Consider the following 25,270-nt stretch of genomic DNA (forward strand, 5'->3'; position numbering starts at 1 on the left):
AGCAAGCTTTTCAGAATCAGGGCAGACTTACACTGAGAGCAATTCTTTTGGAATCTGACCCTTAGGATGACATTGTAATGAACAGGAACGTTACCTGTGTTGTTTTCTTGTGTATAAAGTAGTAGCTATTGCAGGCATGAAAAAGTACAGCTACAGCTACAAAAATTGGACTTGCCACATCCTTGTGACTATACATGGTTACAAATTTACAATTTAGGAATGATTGATGTAGGGTAACAGTAACAGAAAGCAGTGTTCAGAAAAATGTATTAAAACAATTGTCAGGTAATTAAAATGTATGCAGAATGATACAAAAATTAGTCTGAACTCATAATGAAGAGAAATATAATGGTACTTGTCATAAACAGGAATACAGTGTAGTACACGCACCATGATTATGCTGTGATATTGTGGAAGAATAGAAAGCATTTCAGCACTTCTATAGTGCGAGGCCTGATCTTAACAATTGTTAAGCAGCCCCTGCTTCAGTTGTTAAGATCATGTATCATGCTAAGCAGTTAAATCTGTGTCTACTGGCCAGAAAGCAGTGTTGGAATTAAAATCATATTTTGTTTTGCCTATTGTCTATGCCAGTAATCTGTCCCTGACTTTCCTTAACAGAAGACGATGTGTTATGGTGTCTTTTTGACCATGCTCATGAAGTGCTTTATGGCTTTGAAAGCTGGCAAACAATTAGCACTTTTTTTAGTATATGGAGCAGATAAAGGTCCATGCACTACAGAGGATTATAAGTGGGTATCCAGTCACAACTTTTATTATGTTTTTTCGACATGAATGCCAAGATTCACCTCTCAAGCATCATTCTTGAGGTGAATTTTTTTGGCATCCATGTCTTGAACATATAATAAGTCCGTTATGATCGGTGACCCAATCATAATTCTGTTTATTATGTGCAGATAAAGGTATAGAAGCCCTCTTAGTCAACCCACAGGTATTCTTTGCACTACATTGTAGGATAAGTGATTGTTAAGTGATTATTTCAGAATCTCTTCCACTGATCTGGAAAAACACAGCACTGCCAACTTTATAGGAATTTGCAATACTAGTTCTTAAGGCTAGAAATTTCAACACATATATGTATTTAAGAACTAAAACCAGGACAAAGACAAACATAATTAGCTTCCTGGAGCTGTAGTGCTGTCCTTTTTTTAAACTGCCGATTGTGTGCATTTCAATAAAAATTAAAACAAATATGTTCCCCATGGGGAAAAAAAATCTCTTTTTATTCACTGAATCCGCTTATTCTATGCAATATAAAATATGGCCAAAGTCTATCTGCTGCCTGTAATTTCCTGGCTGCATTTTTGTGTTACCTAAGTCTCTGAAGCTCACAAGATAACTTTTGCATTATTGTGAGTCACAGAGAATTTCTTTTTACCACTTAGAGGTTGGAATCGGTTGTTATTTTTGTTGCACCTGCCATGTGATAGCATCTTGCAGTTTTTCCTGTCCATTCTGTAGTTAAGAATCCCTTTTGTTGTAAGAAATAAATATTGGCATTTTATTAATACGAAGTAGGAAACAGAAAAAGTTGTCTATTGTTTGAATATTAATTCTGGATAACATTTTTTTTTCAAAATTTCATATCTGTCCTATTAAATTTGTACTGTTACTTTGAGTAATCTGTATGCAATTTTGAGGTAACAGAAAGCACATTCTAGATTTGCAATATCATGTATTCTACTTTTTCAAAATCTTTACTAACAAGTTGTAGGCTGTAGCTACCATCCTTTTTCTTCCAATAACACTACACAAGCTTTAGAGGTTGTCTCGGTTACACAAGATAGATGTGAAGGAAGGGTGTCATTCTTGGGCTAAGATCAAACAGCTGTGGCGTAGTTATTTAGTGATTTTTTCCCAACACAAAGTTACACCTACAGCTATTGCCCAAAACCTAATCCTGATTTAGGTTAGCATTTATTGTTCTGGCATTTAGTATTTCGTTTTGATTTTTGTCCTGCTGCAGATCAAATGTACTTTTAACCTTGTTTTTATTCATAGCCTGAATTTAAATCTGGGTCAGGTTTTAAAAAAAAATGTGGATAATGGTGTAGCAAGCCAGAAAAATATTCAGGTCTGTTTTATCATCATTTGAATTATATTAAAATAACAGATTATTGGAATTGTTTTGAATATTCCATGTCTCTTTCTCATGCAACAGGTTTAACACTATGAAATCCTGAAGAACTTACAATCAGATATAGAGAGTATTGTAATTTAAATGTCTTCCCTTTCTAAAAAGGTAATTTGGTTAGATATATGAGTTTTAAATCATAACTTTATAAATTATTCATCAAAGAGAACATAAGTGTTGGCACAAATCATTTATTCACTCAATTTGTTGGACTGGATACTAACGTTTGCTTCAAGCGAAGCATTCCAGAAAATTTTTAATGTTTTTTTTTTCTGGTGTATAATATTTCCATGTTTTTTTGGACCAGTTATCAGTTATTTTTTCTCATCATACTAGGCCTTATTTATGTTGGAAGCATAAATTTGACAATGAAGACATAACTACTTAAACTAATGGCTGCCAGTCAGTTTCTGCATTGTGGACATCTGCTTAAATAAGTCTAAATAATCAGACACATGATGGACTTTTTGGACAAATCTGCCTAATTTAAGACACTCTTCAAATGGGGTTTACAGTCTCCAACAGAACCTGTGTCCCCCAACAGATAATCTATCAGTGTAATCTGAATGATGGCAGATGTCTGTATAAGTGATATTTGAATTAAAATAGGCACAAAGTGTACTGCTTTTCTTAGTTTTGGCAAAACCTCCATTCTAGTTGTATTACAATAGGGCATCCAACTTCAAGTACAAGCAAACAGATAGTCAAATTCTTCAATATAACTGTTGAATATGTTGTCAGTGCTGTGTGGTAAATTGACAAATTGTATTTTTCTCTGTTTAGAATTGACATTTTTTTCATTTACCTGCCTCCTCCTGGTCAGTTGGCCCATTCATTCCTTCATAGGTTCATAGGTTCATAGGTTCATACTAGGCTATCTGCCCTAGGGCATTTATAAGCCTAGCCAGAGTGTGTTTGGCTTTCGCCACCCATTTTAAAATAATTTTGCTATGCCCTTTTTCGAGGTTAGTATACTGTGCCTCTGTCTAACAGTGACACAGAAGTGATACCCGGGGTAAACCTACGATCTCCCATCCACTCATCAAGATTCCTCTTGAAGAGAGTCAATGAGGGACTCTGCCTAACCTGGACTGGGATTTTATTCCAGAGTGAAGGGAGCCTCTGGGTTATGAATCTGTCCCTCCAGCATGTCCTATTTATTTCAGTGCTGAGGTTCAAGTCTCTCGAGTGCATAGCTCGATGGGATTTGGATTTTCTGAGGTGCAGCATGTCCATTAATTCCGGGTTGGACATGGCTTTATACGTCAGGCACAGATCGCCTCTGAGCAGGCAGTATGCCACTGAGTAGAGCTGGAGTTTCTTTAACCGGGCAGCATATGGCATCTGTTTGAGCCCTTTGATCCTCTTGGTGAGGTACTTTTGGGGTCTTTCCAGTTGCTGCAGGTGTCTGGTAAGGTACATCCCAAAAGGGGCATTGTACTCAATTATGGGCCTGATGAGGGATGAGTAAAGAGGCACGATGACCTCCCCTGATCTAGATGTGAATCCCTTCATGATTAGGTGGGCTATATAAAATGTTTTTCTAACCACTTTGGCCACGTGGTTGTCAAATGAGAGATTGCTATCAACATGGGCCCCAGGTCCCTAATTACTTCTTCTGTACTTAATGGATTACCACCTATGTGGTAATTTGTGGGCACTTTGTTTTTGCCAAAGGGGATGACTATACACTTTTTGGTGTTTAGCTTGAGGCCATGGCTCATTCCTCATTACCAGGACAAAAGTTGACTAAGAGGGGACCCTCATTTAGATAATCATGAGGGTTAGTTTGAAGCTTCTGGGAGGATAAGTACAATAGTTTGGATGCAAAGGGCATCCACTCACTTCCACAAAGGGTGTTACCTTTAAGCATCACTGCCCTGCCAGCAGTATACTGGGCTTTGGTTATTCTGGTCTCTCTTGGGCAAACCAAACCACTTTGTGTGACCCTGAGTGTGTGCATCCATCACCATACCCTGGAAGAAGTGAGTAGCCGAAGCCACAACAGTCCTTCCACTGCCTGTCTGGCTTCTGCAGTACTCATCCTTAGCCAAATTCAGGGCACCAGCCCTCTGTGCCATGTCAACAGGCCAGTCAGGTAACCACTCCTCTGTGGCACGTCAACAGGCCACTCAGGTCACCACTCTTCTGTGCCACTTTGACAGGCCATTCCGGGTACCACTCCTCTGTACCATGTTGAAAGGTCAGTCAGAGCACCACACCTCTGTGCCACATCAACAGATCAGTCAGGGCACTACTCATCTGTGCCACAACAACAGGCCAGTTAGGGCACCACTCCTCTGTGCCATTGAAACAGGCCAATTAGGGCAGCACTCCTCTGTGCCATATCAACAGGAGAGTCAGGGCACTACTCCTCTGTGCCACATCAACAGACCACTCAAGTCAGCACTCCACTGTGCCATGGAGACCAGAGAGTCAGGACACCACTCCTCTTTGCCACTTGAACAGGCCAGTCAGGGCACCACTCCTCTGTGCCATGGAGACAGGCTAGTCAGGGCACCACTCCTTTGTGCCATGTCAATAGGCCAGTCAGGGCACCACTCCTCTGTGCCACATCAATAGGTCAGTCAGGGCACCAAACCTCTGTGCCAAGTTAACAGGTCAGTCAGGGCATCACTCCTCTGTGCCATGGAGACAGGCCAGTCAGGGCACCACTCCTCTGTGCCATGTCAACAGGCCAGTCAGGGCACCACATCTCTGTTCTATGACAAGAGGTCAAGTCAGGGCACCACTCTTCTGTGCCACTTGGACAGGCCAGTCAGGGCACCACTTCTCTGTGCCATGTTGACAGGCCAGTCAGGACACCATCCCACTGTGCCATGTCAGCAGGTCAGTCACGGCACCACTCCTCTGTGCCACTTGGACAGGCCAGTCAGGACCCCACATCTCTGCCACATCAACTGCTCAGTCAGGTCATCACTCTTTTGTGCCATGTCAACAGGCCAGTTAAGGCCCCACTCCTCTGTGCCATGGAGATAGGCCAGTCAGGACACCACTCCTCTGTGCAATGTTGACAGGCCAGTCAGACCACCACACCTCTGTGCCACGTCAACAGGTCAGTCACGGCACCACTCCTCTGTGCCACTTGGACAGGCCAGTCAGGGCACCACTCCTCTGTGCCATGTTGACAGGCCAGTCAGGGCAACACACCTCTGTGACACATCAACAGGTCAGTCAGGGCACCACTCCTCTGTGCCACTTGGACAGGCCAGTCAGGGCACCACTCCTCTGTGGTACATCAACAGGCCAGTCAGGCTGCCACACCTCTGTGCAATGTCAACAGGAGATTCAGGGCACCACTGCTCTGTGCCATGGAGACAGGCTAGTCAGGGCACCACTCCTCTGTGCCACTTGAACAGTTCAGTCAGGGCACCACTCCACTGTACCATGTCGACAGACCAGTCAGGGCACCACATCACTGTGCCATGTCAACAGGTCAGTCAGAGAACCACTCCTCTGTGCCATAGAGACAGGCCAGTCAGGGCACTACTAGTCTGTGCCATGTCAACAGGCCAGTGAGGGTACCACACTTCTGTTCCACAACAACAGGTCAGTCAGGGCACCACTCTTCTGTGCCATCTGGACAGGCCAGTCAGAGCACCACTCCTTTGTGCCATGTTGACAGGCCAGTCAGGGCACCACCTCTCTGTGTCACGTCAACAGGCCAGTCAGGTCACCAGTCTTCTGTGCCATGTCAACAGGGCAGTTAGGGCACCTCTCCTCTGTGCAATGTTGACAGGCCGTTCAGGGCACCACATCTCTGTTCCATGACAACAGGTCACTCAGGGCACCACTCTTCTGTGCCACTTGGACAGGCCAGTCAGGGCACCAGTCCTCTGTGCCATGTTGACAGGCCAGTCAGGCCACCACATCTCTGTGCCACGTCAACAGGTCAGTCACAGCACCACTCCTCTGTGCCACTTGGACAGGCAAGTCAGGGCACCACTCCTCTGTGCCATGTTGACAGGTCAGTCAGGGCATGACACCTCTGTGACACATCAACAGGTCAGTCAGGGCACCACTCCTCTGTGCCACTTGGACAGGCCAGTCAGGGCACCACTCCTCTGTGCTACATCAACAGGCCAGTCAGGCTGCCACACTTCTGTGCAATGTCAACAGGACATTCAAGGCACCACTGCTCTGTGCCATGGAGACAGGCAAGTCAGGGCACCACTCCTCTGTGCCACTTGAACAGTTCAGTCAGGGCACCACTCCTCTGTACCACATCGACAGACCAGTCAGGGCACCACATCACTGTGTCATGTCAACAGGCCAGTCAGGTCACCACTCTTTTTGCCACATCAATAGGTCAGTCAGGGCACCACGCCTCTGTGCCACGTCAACAGGTCAGTCAGACCACCACTCCTCTGTGCCATGTCAACAGGCCAATCAGGGCACCACTAGTCTGTGCCATGTCAACAGGCCAGTCAGGGCACCACACCTCTGTTCCACAACAACAGGTTAGTCAGGGCACCACTCTTCTTTGCCATTTGGACAGGCCAGTCAAGGCACCACTCCTTTGTGTCATGTTGACAGGCCAGTCAGGGCACCACCTCTTTGTGCCACATCAACAGGCCAGTCAGGTCACCACTCTTCTGTGCCACGTGACAGGGCAGTTAGGGAACCACTCCTCTATGCCATGTTGACAGGCCAGTCAGGGCACCACACCTCTGTGCCATGTCAACAGGTCAGTCAGGGCACCACTCCTCTGTGCCACTTGGACAGGCAAGTCAGGGCACCTCTTCTCTGTGCCATGGAGACAGGCTAGTCATGGCACCCCTCCTCTGTGTCATGAAGACAGGCCAGTCAGGGCACCACTCCTCTGTGCCATGTCAACAGACCAGTCAGGGCATCACATCTCTGTCCCACATCGACAGGCCAGTCAGGTCACCACTCTTCTGTGCCACATCAACAGGCCAGTCAGGGCACTATTCCTTTGTGCCACATCAACAGGCCAGTCAGGGCACCACTTCTCTATGCCACATCAACAGGTCAATCATGGCACCACTCCCCTGTGTCATGTCAACAGGCTAGTCAGGGCACCACTCTTCTGTGCCACGGAGACAGGTCAGTCAGGGGACCACTCCTCTTTGCCAGATAGGTCAGTCAGGGACCCCTCCTCTGTTCCACAGAGACAGGCTGAATAGTAAGTTTTGCTAAAGATGAACATTACAGATCTGCAAACAGCAGGCAGTTAGCCTTAATGTTCATTTATTCAGTTAAATATTTGTAATACAAAACTTTTTTTTTTAATTTCAGGATAGACAACTACCCTCTTGGCTTAGGCAACAACAGAATTTCTTTGTTGGTCACACGTGAATCTCATTCTGATCCTGTTCTTATGGGAACCTATATCATCAACATTTATCGAGAAAACCGTCCAACCTTGCCTTTGTTCAATGAATATGAGTTATGTGGATTTGTTCAGGTAAGCTTGTTTTACTTTGTGTGCCTTTGACATAACATAGAAAATGATATATGTAAGAAGTAGAACTTCTTGGTCAGTTCTATTCAAAATTTGCTGAATAGACTGTAAAAATAGAACTGCTGAATTGTCTTCTCTGTTTCAAAATATTCTTAATCTCATCATTATTAGTTTATACATTTCACTTTGTGCTCCACGACTACTTTCCCTTTCTGTATGCTTGCTACAGGTGTGTGTGTGTGTGTGTGTGTGTGTGTGTGTGTGTGTGTGTGTGTGTGTGTGTGTGTGTGTGTGTGTGTGTGTGTGTGTATGTGTGTGTGTGTGTGTGTGTGTGTGTGTGTGTGTGTGTGTGTGTGTGTGTGTGCGTGTGTGTATGTGTGCGTGTGTGTGTATGTGTGTGTGTGTATATTGGGGGGGAGCTACCAGTTAGCCTAACTTAATCCTTAGACTGGGGCCATGATTGTCCCCACCATGGAACCATCACTCAGCTCTTACATCCCAATGACAGTTTGTCTCATGCTGTGTAGGTCAGGACTTTTTCTAGCCTTAACTTTCTCCCTCAGCATGCTGAAGTAATTCTTCTTAGCTGGTTGGGCAATGATGTGTACTTGAGTGCATGCCCCACCCTGGATCCATAGCTTGGTCATACCCTTTGGTCCTACTCATATGTCCCAGTCTAGCTTCTCTTCAGAGATCCAACCTCTGTTATAGCCCCCCCACAAGATAAACTCACATGTCCTGTCCTACCTTTACCGTCAAGTGCCTCAGCTGCTATTCGAACTTAGGTCATCTGGGTCATAGTAAGAGCTTCATCCCTCAATGCTACGGGTTCAGGCGATTCATTTAATTTTCATGAAAATATGTGCAAATAGTAGAGGTCTGCAGTCTTTAACTATGAAACATAATAACTGCTGCAATTAATTGGCTAAATGGTGTGTGTTTGAAAAATATGGTTAGACAAGGCCTGTTTTTGTTTTAAATCTCAGGCTACAGGCTTTGTCAGCTGGCTGCACATTACATTATCCTGGTATATGCCAGCTTCCCACACAGGAATCCTTGGCTCCCGCATAAGCCAAATCATTGAGCTGTATGGAGTTTGTTCAACTAAGCACTGAAATACTTACATCACTCATGCCACGGTCAAGCAACACCACAGGGAATGTTCAGTACTCCTTCTCCCTGAAAATATAACAGCCTTGTTTGAAGTAATTCTTATGTAACCACGTGTAATTTCTTTTGATTTTAAAGTTTTAGCAAGATTTTATACTGAGTCTGAATTGCTGGTTGACTGTCTTTATACGCATCCGAATCAAGCTGATATGACTGAAGCTGAGAATGATAGGCTATTTTATACTGTTCTGCTGTTCTGATATGGATTTAGAGGTTTAGAGGTATGCAGAAACCTGTATTCTTTTAACAAGCTGGGTATTAGAACTTTAGATGTCATTAAGTTCTAGAATGCTAGTGAGAAAACTTCAGATGGCGTTAAGTTCCGAAATGCTAATGAAAATGCTGTTATTGCTCAGCTCATTTCTATAGTTTATGACTCTATGCTGAATGTGGTGATGTCAAAATATTGAAACTGTCAAATATCTAAGCTAATGTTTCTGTGCACCTTTGCAAATCCACTTATCTTTTACATTGATGTTTTTGGTTACCAGTGTAATGATTAGAAGACATACTTGGCATAAAGGGCAGCATTATTCAGGCAAAGTAATCTCTAAGATTATGTCTCTTTGAATATTTGCTGGTATTCAGTTCAGTATCAGGGCGACTATTTTTAGTCATGCTTTGAAGTTTAACAAGGGAAAGAGGACAATTCATACTGCTTTCATGTAACCATGGATGCCTCTTCCTCTGGGGCAGAGGTATAAAGAGTTTCTGATTTACAGAAAAAAATGTTTTGGGGTATAAAGAATTTCTGTTTTGCAGAAAAAAATGTTTCAATCAGCAGACGTCCTTTATTAACTAATCATCCAGAGCTTGATGCTATGTCAGAGACTGCGCATCTGGCTATCTCAAGGGTCAGAAACTATTAAATGAATGCCCTCTGCTTCACATAAATACTAATTTACTAAATGAGCCTTTGGGTATCTTCTTCCTCCTCATCAGAGAATATCTCCACATCCTTTCCCTGCATCTTTAATACTCTTCCTCATTCAGAATGGTCTCAGTGGTGAATTATGATTTCAGTTTGGCATAGCTTGTTTTTCTTTCGGCTTTTCCTGGTTAGGGGTTGCCACAGCGGAACTCCGGTCCACTAATGATTGGCAGTAGATTTTTATGGTACCGAGGTGCCAGCTCGACACCCAACCTTCAATGAAGGCACGCCCATTCTATGCATGTCTTTCAAACGCTACTCAATTGGTTAAAAATCACCATTATGAAGAAGTTTTATCTTAGCCACTTCCAAAAGAAGCATATAAGTCTCTTCTTTTAAGGTTGAATCCCCTTCTTAGAAAATTGCTGAGAAAATGAGCAGTTTTAGCTTGGGTTTCAGTTTACTACTAGCTCACAAGTTATAATCGATGGCTGAAAATTCAACAGTTACAAAAAAATATGACAAAGTCTGAAGTAACCTCTTTCCATTTAACATAGCATACTTAAGGCCATTGCATAATACAACCTGAGCTTGGTATTAGGTATCACTGTAAATATGTTATGTGTTTCTTATTTTATTACTTGTTATTTTTCTTTAAAATTGTTGTTATTATCTAAACTTAGCTATTGTTTATGCAAAACCTAATTTCAAAATGCTTGATGACTTCTTATATTATTGTAAGCAAAAATCAGGACCATTGGCTGCTAATTTGTGTTCTCATCTAGCACCTCAAGATGAATACATTCAAGATGACAGTGCTTTGAAACATTCTTCTTTCTGCCACTGTCAGATGTAGCTCAGGTGGCCAGTATGGATCTGAAGAATGTGATTTTTGGTACATTACAGTTTTCAAATCCTACAAAAGATTCCTGAGGTTCCAGGTGAGCAGGCCCCATTACCAGCTCTCAGGTCTAACTTTCAGGTAACCTATAGCTCCAGTGTTTTTTTGCAAACACCGTAGGTGGAGCACTCGGATTGACATCTACCCTTACTCCGGCGATAGTCTCATTTAACTTCCTTCCAGTTATTTACTAATGGACCATTTGAGAGTCATGATTTTATTCCTGACATTCTAATAGATTTGCACCAAATGACAAAAAGTGGCATTTGTCTCCTGTTTCTTGGAGCCTTGCTGTATACAAGTCAAAAAAAGTTTTTTTTTTTTTTCAAATGAAAAGATGTAGAACTTGTCGAGTTTGTTTCAGTGATTTACTCATAAGCGCAAGCTCTTTACCAGAATTGCCCTAACTATGCTGGGTCACATATCTGCCAGGATCTTAATGATGCAGACTGATAAGAAGAACTTTAAGCATTATTTCCAATATCTATGGGACCACTTGGACAAAGAGATTCCCTGTATTCCATCGCTGATCAAAGAACAAGAATGTAGTTAATCGTCACTCGGCAGACTGCCTGTCTTCTTCCAGCTCAGGTTCTGATGTTTCAGACTTAAGATAGAGGGTGCAAATGGACAGATTAATAGTAAAATCTCACAGTGACATTAAGCAAACCTTATTTTAGTGAAGGAAAAAAAATACATTACTCTGCAAAATCTTGAACCATAAAATAAAAAAAAAAGCCTAAAGACTTCAAACCGCATATGTCCTTCTACTGTCTAACACCCGTACTGAGAATTTTCCCCCGAACACACTTCTGAATGCATATACCAACTATGTGGTTACACCAAAGAACAGAAAGAGAAAATTCAGTATTAAAGATATATTTGCTTATGCACAGAATAAACTTTCCAATTTTTATACTGAGTCAAGTTTATTCATTTCCAGTTAAGTGTTTCTGGTCCAGTCTAATTCAGCATGATGTTTATCCAGGCTTTCCACTTGGTCTGTTACTTTGTTCTTGGGAATTGATTGCTTTTTCTGTTATGAAGTGAAATTTCAGTTTGAAAGAGATCGTCAGTGACTCTGGCTGTAAAGGTGTCAAAAACATCTTGTTCTAAGATTTATTTAGTGGTGACCAGTAACACCACAGTAGTGTGGCACATAAATAAAGTGGCAGATGAGCATACCAGTTTGACAGGATGGTCATATGACAGTTGGAGCTGGTCTTGTCCCACCTTTTCCATGTAGTGGTTACTGAATTTAGATTTCATTGTTTCTTAGCTTAATGTTCAAGACATTATAAGACATTGCAATGCTCTGCTGATATGATAGAGTGGTCATTTCTTACACAGCTTCCCTCCTCTTGCATTGGCTTATTTGGTCTGAGAGTTATTTTAAATGACAGAAAAGTCATTCCTTATTTTGACTGCACCTCATTGAAAAATGTCAAGATCATTTGCTAGGTAGTGAATGTAATTTTTTTTTCTTTCTTTCTATTCACTGCACAATTGTGCCTTTGCACAGTAGGGACAAAAATAGTACCATGAGAACTGCACTATAGGTAGGATAAAGTTAGTTATGAGCAGGGTTTGGAGAGAGAAAGACTCTTGAAATAGCACTTAAGGATGTTAGGTGTGGAAAACAATGCATGTGGCCAGACCATATCTCTCACCTGTCCATATTTTTGCAGAATGTCCAGATTTTTGCCTCATATATTTGTTTTGTTCCTCATAAAATTTGTGGTTTTCTGGCAAATCACTGAGGACTGCAGTCACTAAATAATGAAATACATTTGAGTTTCAGACTTCACATCATTCAGAAAATGCATGCTAACACAAATCCTGTTATTTTAGCAACGTTCTAAGAATAGAAGAGCAACATTTAAAATTTGTCCATATTGTTGGGGTGTTGGGTATTTGTCCCCCAGTATTTTAGGCTCTGTATAGATTTCTTGTGTTAAGAAGTTGAGGGGTATGGGCCAGATCTCCCAAAAGCAGGAAAACTCATTTTTTGCCCATTTTATCAGGGGGGTTCTACTGATTAAATATTATGTCCAGGTCATCCCTGTACTCCTAGGGTGATGGCACTACTGTCTGAACAACATGGCCAGGTACTGTAACCATCCCTGCACTCCTAAGGTGGTGACACTACTGTCTAAACATCATGGCCAGGTATTGTAACCATCCCTGTACTCCTAGGGTGGCAGCAATACTGCTTAAACATCATGGCCAGGTATTGTAACCATTCCTATACTTCTAGGATGGCTGCACTACTGTTTAAACATCATGGGTGGGTATTATATCCATCCCTGTACACCAAGAGTGGTGGCACTACTGTTTAAACATCATGGGTGGGTATTATATCCATCCCTGTACACCTAGAGTGGCGGCACTACTGTTTAAACATCATGGCCAGGTATTGAAACCATCCCTGTACTCCTAGGGTGGTGGCACTACTGTCTTAACATCATGGACAGATATTGTAACCATTCCTGTACTCCTAGGGTGGCGGCACTACTGTTTAAACATCACAGCCAACTATTGTAACCATCCCTGTACTCCTAGGGTGGTGGCACTACTGTTTAAACATCATAGCCAGGAATTGTAACCATCCCTGTACTCTTAGGGTGGTGGCACTACTGTTAAACATCATGGCCAGGTATTGTAACCATCCCTGTACTCCTAGGATTGTGGCAGTACTGTTTAAACATCTTGGCTGGGTATTGTACCCATCCCTGTACTCCTAGGGTGGTGGCACTACTGTTTAAACATCATGGCCAGGTGTTGTAACAATCTCTGTACTCCTAGGGTTATGGCACTACTGTTTAAACATCATTGCCTGGTATTGTAACCAGCCCTGTACTCCTAGGGTATTGGCACTACTGTCTGAACATCATGGCCAGGTACTGTAACCATCCCTTCACTCCTAGGATGGTGGCACTACTGTTTAAACATCATGGCCAGGTATTGTAACCATCTCTGTACTCCTATGGTGGTGGCACTACTGTTTAAACATCATGGCCAGGTATTGTAACCATCCCTGTACTTCTAGGGTGGTGGCACTACTGTTTAAACATCATAGGAGGGTATTCTATCCATCCCTGTACACCTAGAGTGGTGGCACTACTGTTTAAACATCATGGGTGGGTATTATATCCATCCATGTACACCTAGAGTGGTGGCACTACTGTTTAAACATCATGGCCAGGTATTGAAACCATCCCTGTACTCCTAGGGTGGTGGCACTACTGTCTTAACATCATGGACATCTATTGTAACCATCCTTGTATTCCTAGGTTGGTGGCACTACTGTTTAAACATCACAGCCAACTATTGTAACCATCCCTGTACTCCTAGGGTGGTGGCACTACTGTCTGAACATCATGGCCAGGTACTGTAACCATCCCTTCACTCCTAGGGTGGTGGCACTACTGTTTAAACATCATAGCCAGGAATTGTAACCATCCCTGTACTCTTAGGGTGGCGGCACTACTGTTAAACATCCTGGCCAGGTATTGTAACCATCCCTGTACTCCTAGGATTGTGGCAGTATTGTTTAAACATCATGGCCAGGTATTGTAACCATCTCTGTACTCCTAGGGTGGTGGCACTACTGTTTAAACATCATAGCCAGGTATTGTAACCATCCCTGTACTATTTACGTGGCAGAACTACTGTTTAAACATCTTGGGCAGGTATTGTAACCATCCCTGTACTCCTAGGATGGTGGCACTACTGTTTAAACATCTTGGTCAGGTATTGTACCCATCCCTGTACTCCTAGGGTGGTGGTACTACTGTTTAAACATCATGGTCAGGTATTGTAACAATCTCTGTACTCCTAGGGTTATGGCACTACTGTTTAAACATCATGGCCAGGTATTGTAACCATAATTGTACCCCTAGGGTGGTAGCACTACTGTTTAAAATCATGGCCAGGTATTGTAACCATCTGTGTACTTCAATGGTGGTGGCACTACTGTTTAAACATCATGGCCAGGTATTGTAACTATCCCTGTACTGCGAGGGTGGCGGCACTACTGTTTAAACATCATAGACATGTATTGTAACCATTTCTATACTCCTAGGGTGGTGCCACTACTGTTTAAACATCATGGCCAGGTATTGTAACCATCTCTGTACTCCTAGGGTGGCGACACTACTGCTTAAACATCATGGTCAGGAATTGTAATCATGCCTGTATTCCTAGGGTGGTGGCACTACTGTTTAAACATCATGGCCAGGTATTGTAACCATCTGTGTACTCCTAGGGTGGTGGCACTACTGTTTAAACATCATGGCCAGGTATTGTAACCATCCCTATACTCCTAGGGTGGTGGCGCTACTGCTTAAACATCAGGGCCAGGTATTGTAACCATCCGTGTACTCCTAGGGTGGCGGCACTACTGTTTAAACATCATGGCCAAGTATTGTAACCATTCCTGTACTCCTAGGGTGGCGGCACTACTGACTAAACATCATGGCTAAGTATTGTAACCATCCCTGTACTCCTAGGGTGGTGGCACTACTATTTAAACATCATGGCCAGGTATTGTAACCATCCTTGTACTCCTATGGTGGTGGCACTACTGTTTAAACATCATGGCCAGGTATTGTAACCATCCCTGTACTCCTATGGTGGCAATACTACTGTTCAAACATCATGGGCAGGTGTTGTAACCATCTCTGTACTCCTAGGGTGGTGGCACTACTGTTTAAACATCCTGGCCAGGTATTCTAACCATTCCTGTACTCCTAGGGTAGCAGCACTCCTTTTTAAACATCATGGCCAGGTATTGTCACCATCCCTGTACTGCTAGGATGGTGCCACTACTGATTAAACATCATGGCAATTATTATAACTATCCCTGTACTCCTAGGGTGGTGGCACTACTGTTTAAACATCATGGCCAGGTATTGTAACCATCTCTGTACTCCTAGGGTGGTGGCACTGCTGTTTAAACATCATGGCCAGGTATTGTAACTATCCATGTTCTCCTAGGGTGGTGGCACTACTGTTTAAGCATCATGGCCAGGTATTGTAACCATCCCTGTACTCCTAGGGTGGTGGCACTACTGTTTAAACATCATGGCCAGGTATTGTAACCATCCATGTACTCCTAGGGTGGCAGTACTACTGTTTAAACATCATGGCCAGGTATTGTAACCATTCCTGTAATCCTAGGATGGCAGCACTACTGTTTAAACATCATGGCCAAGTATTGTAACCATCCCTGTGCTCCTAGTGTGGTGGCACTACAGTTTAAACATCATGGACAGGTATTCTAACCACCCCTGTACTCCTAGGGTGGTGGCACTACTGTTTAAAAATCATGGCCAGGTATTGTAACCATCCCTGTACTCTTATGGTGGCTGCACTACTGTTTAAACATCATGGCTAGGTATTGCAACCATCCTTGTACTCCTAGGGCGGTGGCACTACTGTTTAAACATCATGGCCAGGTATTGTAACCATCTCTGTACTCCTAGGGGTGCAGCACTACTGTTTAAACATCATGGCCAGGTATTGTAACCATCCCTGTATTCCTAGGGTGGTGACACTATTGATTAAACATTGTTTTGGTGACTTTTTTCAAAGAAGTCAACCAGGTTGAATAGGCATGATCTGCCCTCAATGAAACCAAATTGGATTGGGTTCATTGTCTGGAGGTGTCCTCTGTCATTATTGATAATTTCCATGATAATTCTTTCCATGGCTCTGCATATCAGACTAGTGTGACTTATGGGTCTGTAGTTTCCAGGGTCTGTATATGGCCCACCTTTATGCAGAGGGATAACTGTTGCTGTTCTCTATTCATAAGGTAATAAGCCTTTTTGGAGGCTACAGTTAAACAGTAATTCCAGAGGGCCTGATGGGTCATGTTTAATGCTATTTAGAAAGCATCCTGGGATACTGTCTGAGTCTATTCATGTAGTTAGAGAGAGCATTAAGGACCTGTTCCATAGTGATAGTAGGGGGAGTTATATCTGATGTTATTTCCTGAGGGAAGGTTGAGGGGAGAGGGGGTAAAGTTGGAGCTGAATTTGTTGGCCAGTAGATTTGCCATATCTTCTGTCCCAGTATAGGTGGCTCCATTAACAATGAGCTCTGCAACCAATTGTGCATTACCTTTGAGGTTGTGGACATAGCTAAAGAATGCGTTGCGATTGCCCTTGGCCTGAAAGGTCAAATTTACCTCAAATTTTGCTTTGGTAGACTTTATTTGTCCTCTGAGTTGTTTGTTTAGTTTAAGAGTGCTTTTATCCTGCTGGGTGCTGCACCTCCTAATTTTGCCATGATTTTCTTCCTTCTGTTATACAGCCGATTTGTGTTGGGATTCCACCAGGGTGGCATGATTTTTTGATCTATTTTTGTAATTTTCCCTGGTGGGGGGGGGGGTCTATATAACTTTATCGAATGACCTAGTCATTGAACACCTCTCTGTTGAACCCTATTAAGCAAAATCTTATTATGTCGAGCGATCTTTTCAGTGAAGTTTTTCCCAGGGGAAAACAGTGGGCTGTCATTGGGAATTTGCCCATTTCCCAACTGTAATGCGATCTCAGAGTTGGCATATTTAGTTGGGGAGGGTGTTGGGGGGGTGAAGCCCCCCACCAGGGTGAGTTTTTAACAGTGCTGTTTATGTTGCAGCTGCTAGGTTGGCCAACTGGTTTCTTACCATGGGAAAATATTTCACTGAAGTTATTGTTCGACGGATTAAGACTTGCTTAATACGGTTTGATGAAGAGGTGTTTGATGAATAGTTCATTCGATAAAGTGGCATAGACCCCTTGGTGGGTACAGCTTCCTCTATGCAACTATGAACATGCTTATATAGGGTTTTTGTGAACAGTTCCATGTAGGCAACAGTGTTCTCAGGGTTTATGGGGGTTTGAAATTTTTCCAGGTTATCACTTAAAAGTAGGAAGTTTGCCTTAAAGTAGTTCCTGAATATTCCAGGTTTAGCCAAAGTATATCTATAAAGTGTTGTGTCTGAGAATAAAATTTAGAATCTATGCACAGTTTATCAAGTTTTAAGTCTTTACCCCTTCCACATCTTATTTATATATAAATGGTTTCCTTTTATGCTCACTATCTCTATGTACATTTTATTGAAAAATTTTCTTGATCTTGTTTCACATTCTGCTTAATTTGTTTGTCCAGCTTGTTTATTTCAGTTTTCAAAGTTGTGGTTACATTTCTTTTCCACTTCTTATATTTTTGCCTCTCACCTCAGGTGTCTTGCTCTTATGGAAATGTATCCCCCTGACGTTCTATGGCTAGATCCTTATTTTACACATTTAGTTTTGTTTTTTTTTTCACTCAAGCAATTTTTGTTTCAAAACTTTCCACAATCCTTCTGCTGTTTTTCCACTGAATACATCACTCCAGTTAAATTTACATAGTGACTGTTTTGCTTCCATATAATCTGTAGTTAATCTTTTGTGCATTGGTTTAGATTTCAGTTTGGCAGAATTATTTAGCAACAATTAACCTTTATAACACCATGGTCACTGCAAATCAACTGTGGGAAAACCTGACATGAAGTACCAGTAATTTCTTTAGGAACACAAACAATGTCTAGTATGTTTCATTCCCTGGTAGCTTTTTTTTACAATCTGAAGCGATTTTTGTTCCTGAACATACTTTGTAAATAAATTGTTGAATCAGTATTATTCTATTCTGCTTCTAGAAAATGTAAGCCCCCAACCACTATTGTTCTTCTCTTCTGTATTTTATGCAAGAAAAGCATGAATCTTTATAAGCCCTTTAGTACTTGACTTTGGTGGTCTGTACACTTCAACAAATGTTACATGTTCCAGGGTTGTCTTTATTGTCACAGTTACACAATCTACGTCATTGGTGTTATCATTGAACATGTAATAATCACAGGTCTTATAACGATCTTGAATTTCAGTCATAACACACCCACCTGATTTTTTTGATAGAATGTCTGTTACAGTAAAAACATTTATACCCTAACAGAACTGGTTTCCGGTAATTGTCCTTTAACCATGTTTCATAAACAATCACAACAGTATTCTTGAGGTAAGATAGCAAATTTTCCATTAATAATCCGAGCTTTAACTATCAGAGGTGCAACAAATGCTGTTATCTATTAACGGACAAATTTTTGACCTGGCAAAAATCTTGTCTTGTCAAATATTGCAAATTATACAATGACTGTCCATTAATACTCGAAAATGAGCATAATGATTGGTTATCCCAACCAGCATGCCCATTGTAAATCCGAGAATATACCAACGGAAAAAGGTCCGGTTGCCTGGACTTTTTTCCATTAGCATATCTCATAAATTTTGTACTTTTCTTTCTTTTTTTAATGAAATTAGAAAATGGAAGACCTCAAATGAACGAAGGAGACAGTGCAGAGAAAAATAAAAGGATAATCAGTTACGTTCTGCAAAACTAAAGAAACTACCGGATTATCCTTTTATTTTGTCTGTCCCGGTGCTCCCAAATGTTAAAAGTCTCCTGGTTTCTTTTTTTTCTTTTTTAAAAGCAACAGAGTTCTTCCTTTCTCCGTTGCTTCCTTTGCACAGCACTGATGTACTGCATAAGGATGGGAACACAAGTCCCATAAGCATGTGCAGTACATCAGACAAAGCCCTAGAATACCAGAAAAATGCAGAAGGGCACCACGCAGGCATTATACAAAGACATTATTTAAGAAAAGTAAGTATTTTTTTCTTAAATAATGTTATTGTTTAATAGCAATAACCAACGACATTGGTGTGGTATACTGAAGATTTACCCATGGTTGCTTTTATTTAATCACTCAGGCTTCACCCTCATGATTAAACCACACCAACCGTGGGTAAATCTTTAATATACCACACCGACATCGTCAGTTATTGCTTAAATATCTGCTTCAAAAATTCTGTTCTCTGATCTTGACAAATGTATGGCTTCCCATCTGAACATGTGTCTATATTAAATACTCAAAGAAACGTAGTGAATGCCTCTTCATCGTCCCATACACAGCGAATGCACAAAACCGCGAATGCTGACATCAGCTATTTCTTTCCCTGGGAAATAAATTGCTTGGCCATCCCTGTAAGTTTGCCATTTTCCCCACTGTAGTGCAATCTCGGAGTTGGTATATTTAGTTAGGGGGGTTAGGGGGCATACCCCCACTTTGAGGGGTGTGGGGGCGAAGGCCCCCACTTTGTCATGTTTGTAATACTGTGTTTATGTTTTGAGGCAAGTGATTTCTTTCCCAGGGAAAGAAATCGCAAATGTCAGCATTTGCAGTTTTGTGTGTTCGCTATGTATGTGTCGATGAAGAGGCGTTCGCTGAAATGCCTCTTCGGTGATATGGTATAGACCCCTGAATGCATGTGCCAAAATTAGGTTCAGATGTTATATACATTTCCATTTTTTTAAAATGGGACATTTTTTTCATGTAAGTATTTACCCAAAAACTCTTTTCATTCATGGACTCCTTTCTTTTCTATATGTGATTTATGAAAAACATGTCCAAACACCTGTACAAGCTATGTAAGAGGGCTGTAAGTTCCCTATTAACAGTCAGAGAGTCCTTGTCGATGAGGCCATTTGTACCAGATCCGTACTTCCTTACATTACGGTGTTCTAAGGCTTGTCTTAAATCCTCTAGTTTTGCTCCTGAGAAGCATAAGACTCTTCAGTATTCAGCAAATGTAACTATCAGCCCCTCTAATAATTGAATTTCCAATTACAAGAATATATTTTCTGATCTGATCTGAAGAATGTTCACCTTCTAATTCAGTAACATCTGCTCTATCAGTTGTTAGAAAGGTATTCTCTTTATCACCTTTAGTCTTATTAATATCACTGTTTTCACTGTGTATTACATTTGCAAGCATTCTGTTCTCATCCAGCTGGCTTTGTACATCCATTCCTTGAGCCGTATTTTCAACTTCTGCCTTTCTCATCTTTTTTCTTAGAGTAATGGTCTTCAATCCTTCCACATTCAGTTTTGATTTTGTCCTTTTTACCTGCCCCTTACCTCTTTTTTCTACCTTCTCTTTTGGAAAAATGCTGCTTTTTTTTTTTTTTATGCTGAAGGTTTTCTGATAGAAAAATGTTGTCATTCCCTGTAGTCTGTGCATTACATAACAAAGCGGTGTCCTTTTTATTTATTTATTTTTTTCCTTTTAAACATCCTGAATCCTCAGATTGCTAAATACTGGTATCCAGAGTTCCAAAGTTGCCAGGGGCATTGCCTTGTTTTATAGGGGTTGAATGGTCTTTATAGGCAATAGACACAGCCTTTCCTAAATGTGTTCTATTTGGTCTTTACCAAACATTATTTATCTCACCAGTGAATTCTTTGATATATGTAACAACAGTTCTCCAAGTCATGCCAATTGTTCCCCTCTTTTTATTCCTCCATATTCTGCCTTTCCTTACTGTCTACTGCTCCAATTAAACCTCTGTCATATGTCTTGTAATTTCATTTTCTTGGGACAAAATACACAGGTGCACATGCCAAACAGGACTTGAGAGATACCAGCATCCTTACTTACAAAATGGATTCTCCCATTCAAGAGTCTTGATCTATCATAGCCTTTCTCAAAGTGTGCCATAATCTGCTCTACCCACAGTTTATTATTTCATTAAAAAGCTTCTTTCCTGGGTGTAAACCCTAAAATATCTAGGTACTGGTTCCATACTCTTTGACTGGCAGAGGTATTATTTCTGTTCGATTTCCAATTGAGAGTACTGTTGATTTAAGCATATGGCACAAACAGTCCTACCCCAATTCCAAACCACTTAATTTGTTTTTCTCTCTTGGAAAGCCCCTCTGTACAAAAACAGCAGGCAGTGATTTCTGACAAAATTACCTCCGTTCATCATCTTTTCCTCTCTGTCTGAAATCACCTGAAACAATTCTGGTTAATCTTTTAAAAACCAGTATTAATGAATGTGTACCACTGGCTTATCTTTCTTTACAATGTCACAATGAATTAAATATTTATTGATACCCTTAGTCTGGGATTCTCATACACTGCCCCAGTGGATACTTATCAAGTAATTGGATGGACAAATTGTTGAACATCATATGATCGAACACATATCATCAACAATTCAATCCATCAAAACAAACTCAAAGCAAAGAACACCTGCAAAACCACAAAAAATGCTTTTACAGTGGGCAAGTCCCCCCAGTACCCCTTACGCCCCCTGCTAATTATACAAACAAACTCTGAGATTGCACTACAGGGGGGAAAAGGGCAAATTTCCTAATCCCTATTGTAATGCAATCTCTGTCAGAACAGTTCAATGGACTGAATTGTTGATGATATGGGTTCGACCATATGATGTTTGACCCATTCGATTATTTAATAGGTATCCTGCCCCAATACCATTCAGCCACTATTCCTAAAACCGTGGACATGAAACCTCAGTCCTCTATACTAAAATACTTTCTGATGTCCATTATACAGAAATACTTTCTGATGTCCATTATACAGCTGTAGAGTCCATCACTCCCTTGTTTTCCATTCAGTCTATATAATCTAATATTAGACTTGAGTTATTTACCACTGGCCTTCCTTTGTAAAAGCTTGTGCTATTAAATCTTGCAGCAAGAAGCGTCAGACTGCAAATGCTCAGCCACATCTGTTCAAAATATGTTAGTAAAATGTGTGTCAACAGAACATCTCAAAATAATTATTTATTTTTAGTTTTTTGCAGGGGCAAGCCCCTCAGATCAAGACCCATACCCCACAGTCTTAGATATACAAACTCCAGAATTGTACAACACTGGGGAAAATATAAACTCCCTAAAGTAGCAAACACTGGTCATGCTCTTCAGGTGCGTTAGCTGTTTCCTCATTTCTGCCTCCAGTGTTTTCTTCTGTTTTTGTCACATTTTTACAACCATGCAAGTAAATCTCACTATCTAGGGCAGCAAGCATGTATGAGAATGCTATCACACCTTCAATTTCTCTGTCTACATTTTTAGCAATTATTTACCATTGGCATGGTATGGGCTTTTGTTTACCTGATTCATCTCTCCCTTTTTCACTCTTCAGTAGAACCAGGATTATAATTTTCCCTTGTGAATGATACAGCCATGTCCTTCTAACACATTCTGAAGTATATCCCTTAATAGCCCCTGTCACTCCCCCACCCCCATCAGTCTTTCTTCCCTTCATATAGTCTGTAACAGGCATTACTTCTTGTGATCAAAATATTGTCATAGGGTAATTAATAATTCTCCTTTTAAAAATACTCCAAAACTTATAAGCTATTTAAATGGAATTATCTATAATAATCAAAATATGAAGAATGGTATTTCAAAATTATATAAACAATTAATATTTTATAAAGCTGTACCTAAAGACTCTTATTGGCATCATATCACTAAAGGACATCTGATTCATTTAACACCAGAAATTAAATTGAATATATTACTATCAGTGAAACACACATCTTGCATGCAGTATTGGAAAATATATCATATAAAATATATCATATTGCCAAGGTGATTAGACAATCCTTCTATGTGGCCCACCTAATCACAAAAGGGTTTTCATCTAGAACAAAAGAAGTTATAGTGCCCCTCTACTCATCACTCATTAGATCCATCATAGAGTACAATGCCCCATTTGGGATGTACCTTACAAGACACCTGCAACAGCTGGAAAGACCACAGACGTACCTCACCAAGAGGATTACTGGCCTCAAGCATATGCCCTACGTAGCCTGACTGAAGAAACTCCAGCTGTACTTGGTTGCATACCGCTTACTCAGAGGTGATCTCTGCCTGACATACAAGGCCATGTCCAACCCAGAATTGATGGACATGCTCCACCTAAAAAAAAAAAAACAAATTCCCAAGAGCCACATGTTCTAGGGATCTAAACCTCACCACAATGATAAATAGAACTTGCTGGAGGGATAGAGTCTTGTTCCAGAGACTCCCCATGCTTTGGAACAGGATTCCAATCTACATTAGGCAGAGCCCTTCACTAACACTCTTCAAGAGAACCTTGACGAGTGGATGGGAAACAGAAAATTTATCCCAGGGATCACTGAAATGGCTCTGCTAGAGAGAGGCACAGGGAACTAATGGCTCTGCTGCACTGAGGCACAGGGAACTAATCTAAGGGGGCTGCGAAAGCCAACACATTCTGGCTAGGCTTATAGATACCCTCAGGCAGATAGCCTAGTACTTATCTATGAACCTATGAACCTATACAATTGGAAATTTTTACATAGAGCATTTTTATCACCTGATAAAATTACTAAAATTAACCCTTCCAGTAATGGATCATGTTGGAGATGCTAGGAGGAAACTAGAGCTGATTGGAATCATATTTTTTATGACAGCAATAAGTTTTATTGTAATGATATAAGCAACGACTTGCAAGCTTTGTTTACTGATTCCTTTGTTTTTTTCTAAAGCACTAATTCTGTTAAATGTAAATGAAGGTCCTCACTTGAATAGAACAAACTTGTATTTACTATGGACAGTTTTAGCAATCTCCAGGAAATGTATAACTAGAAGTTGGAATTCAAACACGACATGGACAATGGAGGTCTTTTTAAATTTATGGAAGAATACAGCATTGATGGAAATTAAAATTTCAGAATTTAGGATTTTTCCTAGGCCATTGGTAAGTAATCCCTGGAAAAATGTTTTATCCCTGATTGACACTTTGCAACCAGAGTTGGATTCACTGTGATAAATGGAAACAGCAATTACTATTTATGCTTTTTGAATTGACTGATTTATTATTTATGTCAGGCTGACTGCAAATACTGTATATAGTTGTTTAAATTGTTGATATAACAGTTTTTGTGTGTTCAAAATATTATTTGAAAATAAATATGAGTAAAAAAATTATTGTCATTAAAATCTTCCTCTCTCAGTGGAGATAATACACAGCAGCTTCAGACTCACTCTTTGTAATCATTTAACTTTGCACCTACATTAAACTCATTATAGCTTCTCAGAAAGTTTTTCAAAAGTCTCAGCCACTTTCCTTTTCTCATCCACCCTGTTTTCTTGTTAATTTACCAGAACTTCAACTCAGATTTCTTAATTTTTCTGCTTTACCTTCTGTGGTAGAACATTTTGCTCCCTCATCCCTTTGTGTCATCACAGATCCATTTTCCTGTCTAGCTTTGCCTCTACTTTAACCACAGACGTACTAGGATTCAGTTGCCCCTATGTCATCCTACTTTAATGTGGATGTACCACAGACGTACTAGGATTCAGTGGCCCTATGTAATCCTACTTTAATGTGGATATAGCACAGACTTACTAGGATTCATTGGCCCTATGTCATCCTACTTTAATGTGGATGTACCACAGACTTACTAGGATTCAATGGCCCTATGTCATCCTACTTTAATGTGGATGTAGCACAGACTTACTAGGATTTAGTGGCACTATGTCATCCTACTTTAATGTGGATGTAGCACAGACTTACTAGGATTCAGTGGCCCTATGTCATCCTACTTTAATGTGGATGTACCACAGACTTACTAGGATTCAGTGGCGCTATGTCATCCTACTTTAATGTGGATGTAGCACAGACTTACTAGGATTCAGTGGCCCTATGTCATCCTATTTTAATGTGGATGTACCACAGACTTACTAGGATTCAGTGGCCCTATGTCATCCTACTTTAATGTGGATGTCTTCATCCACCTTCCACTGCTCTTCAGGTGAGTTAGCTATTTCCTCATTTCTGCCTCCAGTGTTTTTATCTT

General features: G+C 41.0%; 1 protein-coding gene across 1 annotated transcript in view; it reads left to right on the forward strand.

Moving 5' to 3' along the window:
• Positions 1-25,270, forward strand: part of CPED1 (cadherin like and PC-esterase domain containing 1) — a 2,422,552-nt gene that overhangs the window by 1,100,235 nt on the left and 1,297,047 nt on the right. The window contains exon 16 of the mRNA XM_044087326.1: positions 7,436-7,604. Coding sequence (XP_043943261.1) covers positions 7,436-7,604 — 169 coding nt within the window. The remainder of the gene's footprint in view (positions 1-7,435; positions 7,605-25,270) is intronic.

Source organism: Protopterus annectens, chromosome 11.part0 (assembly GCF_019279795.1).
Source record: "Protopterus annectens isolate FY-2018-M chromosome 11.part0, PAN1.0, whole genome shotgun sequence".
Lineage (NCBI taxonomy): Eukaryota > Metazoa > Chordata > Ceratodontiformes > Protopteridae > Protopterus > Protopterus annectens.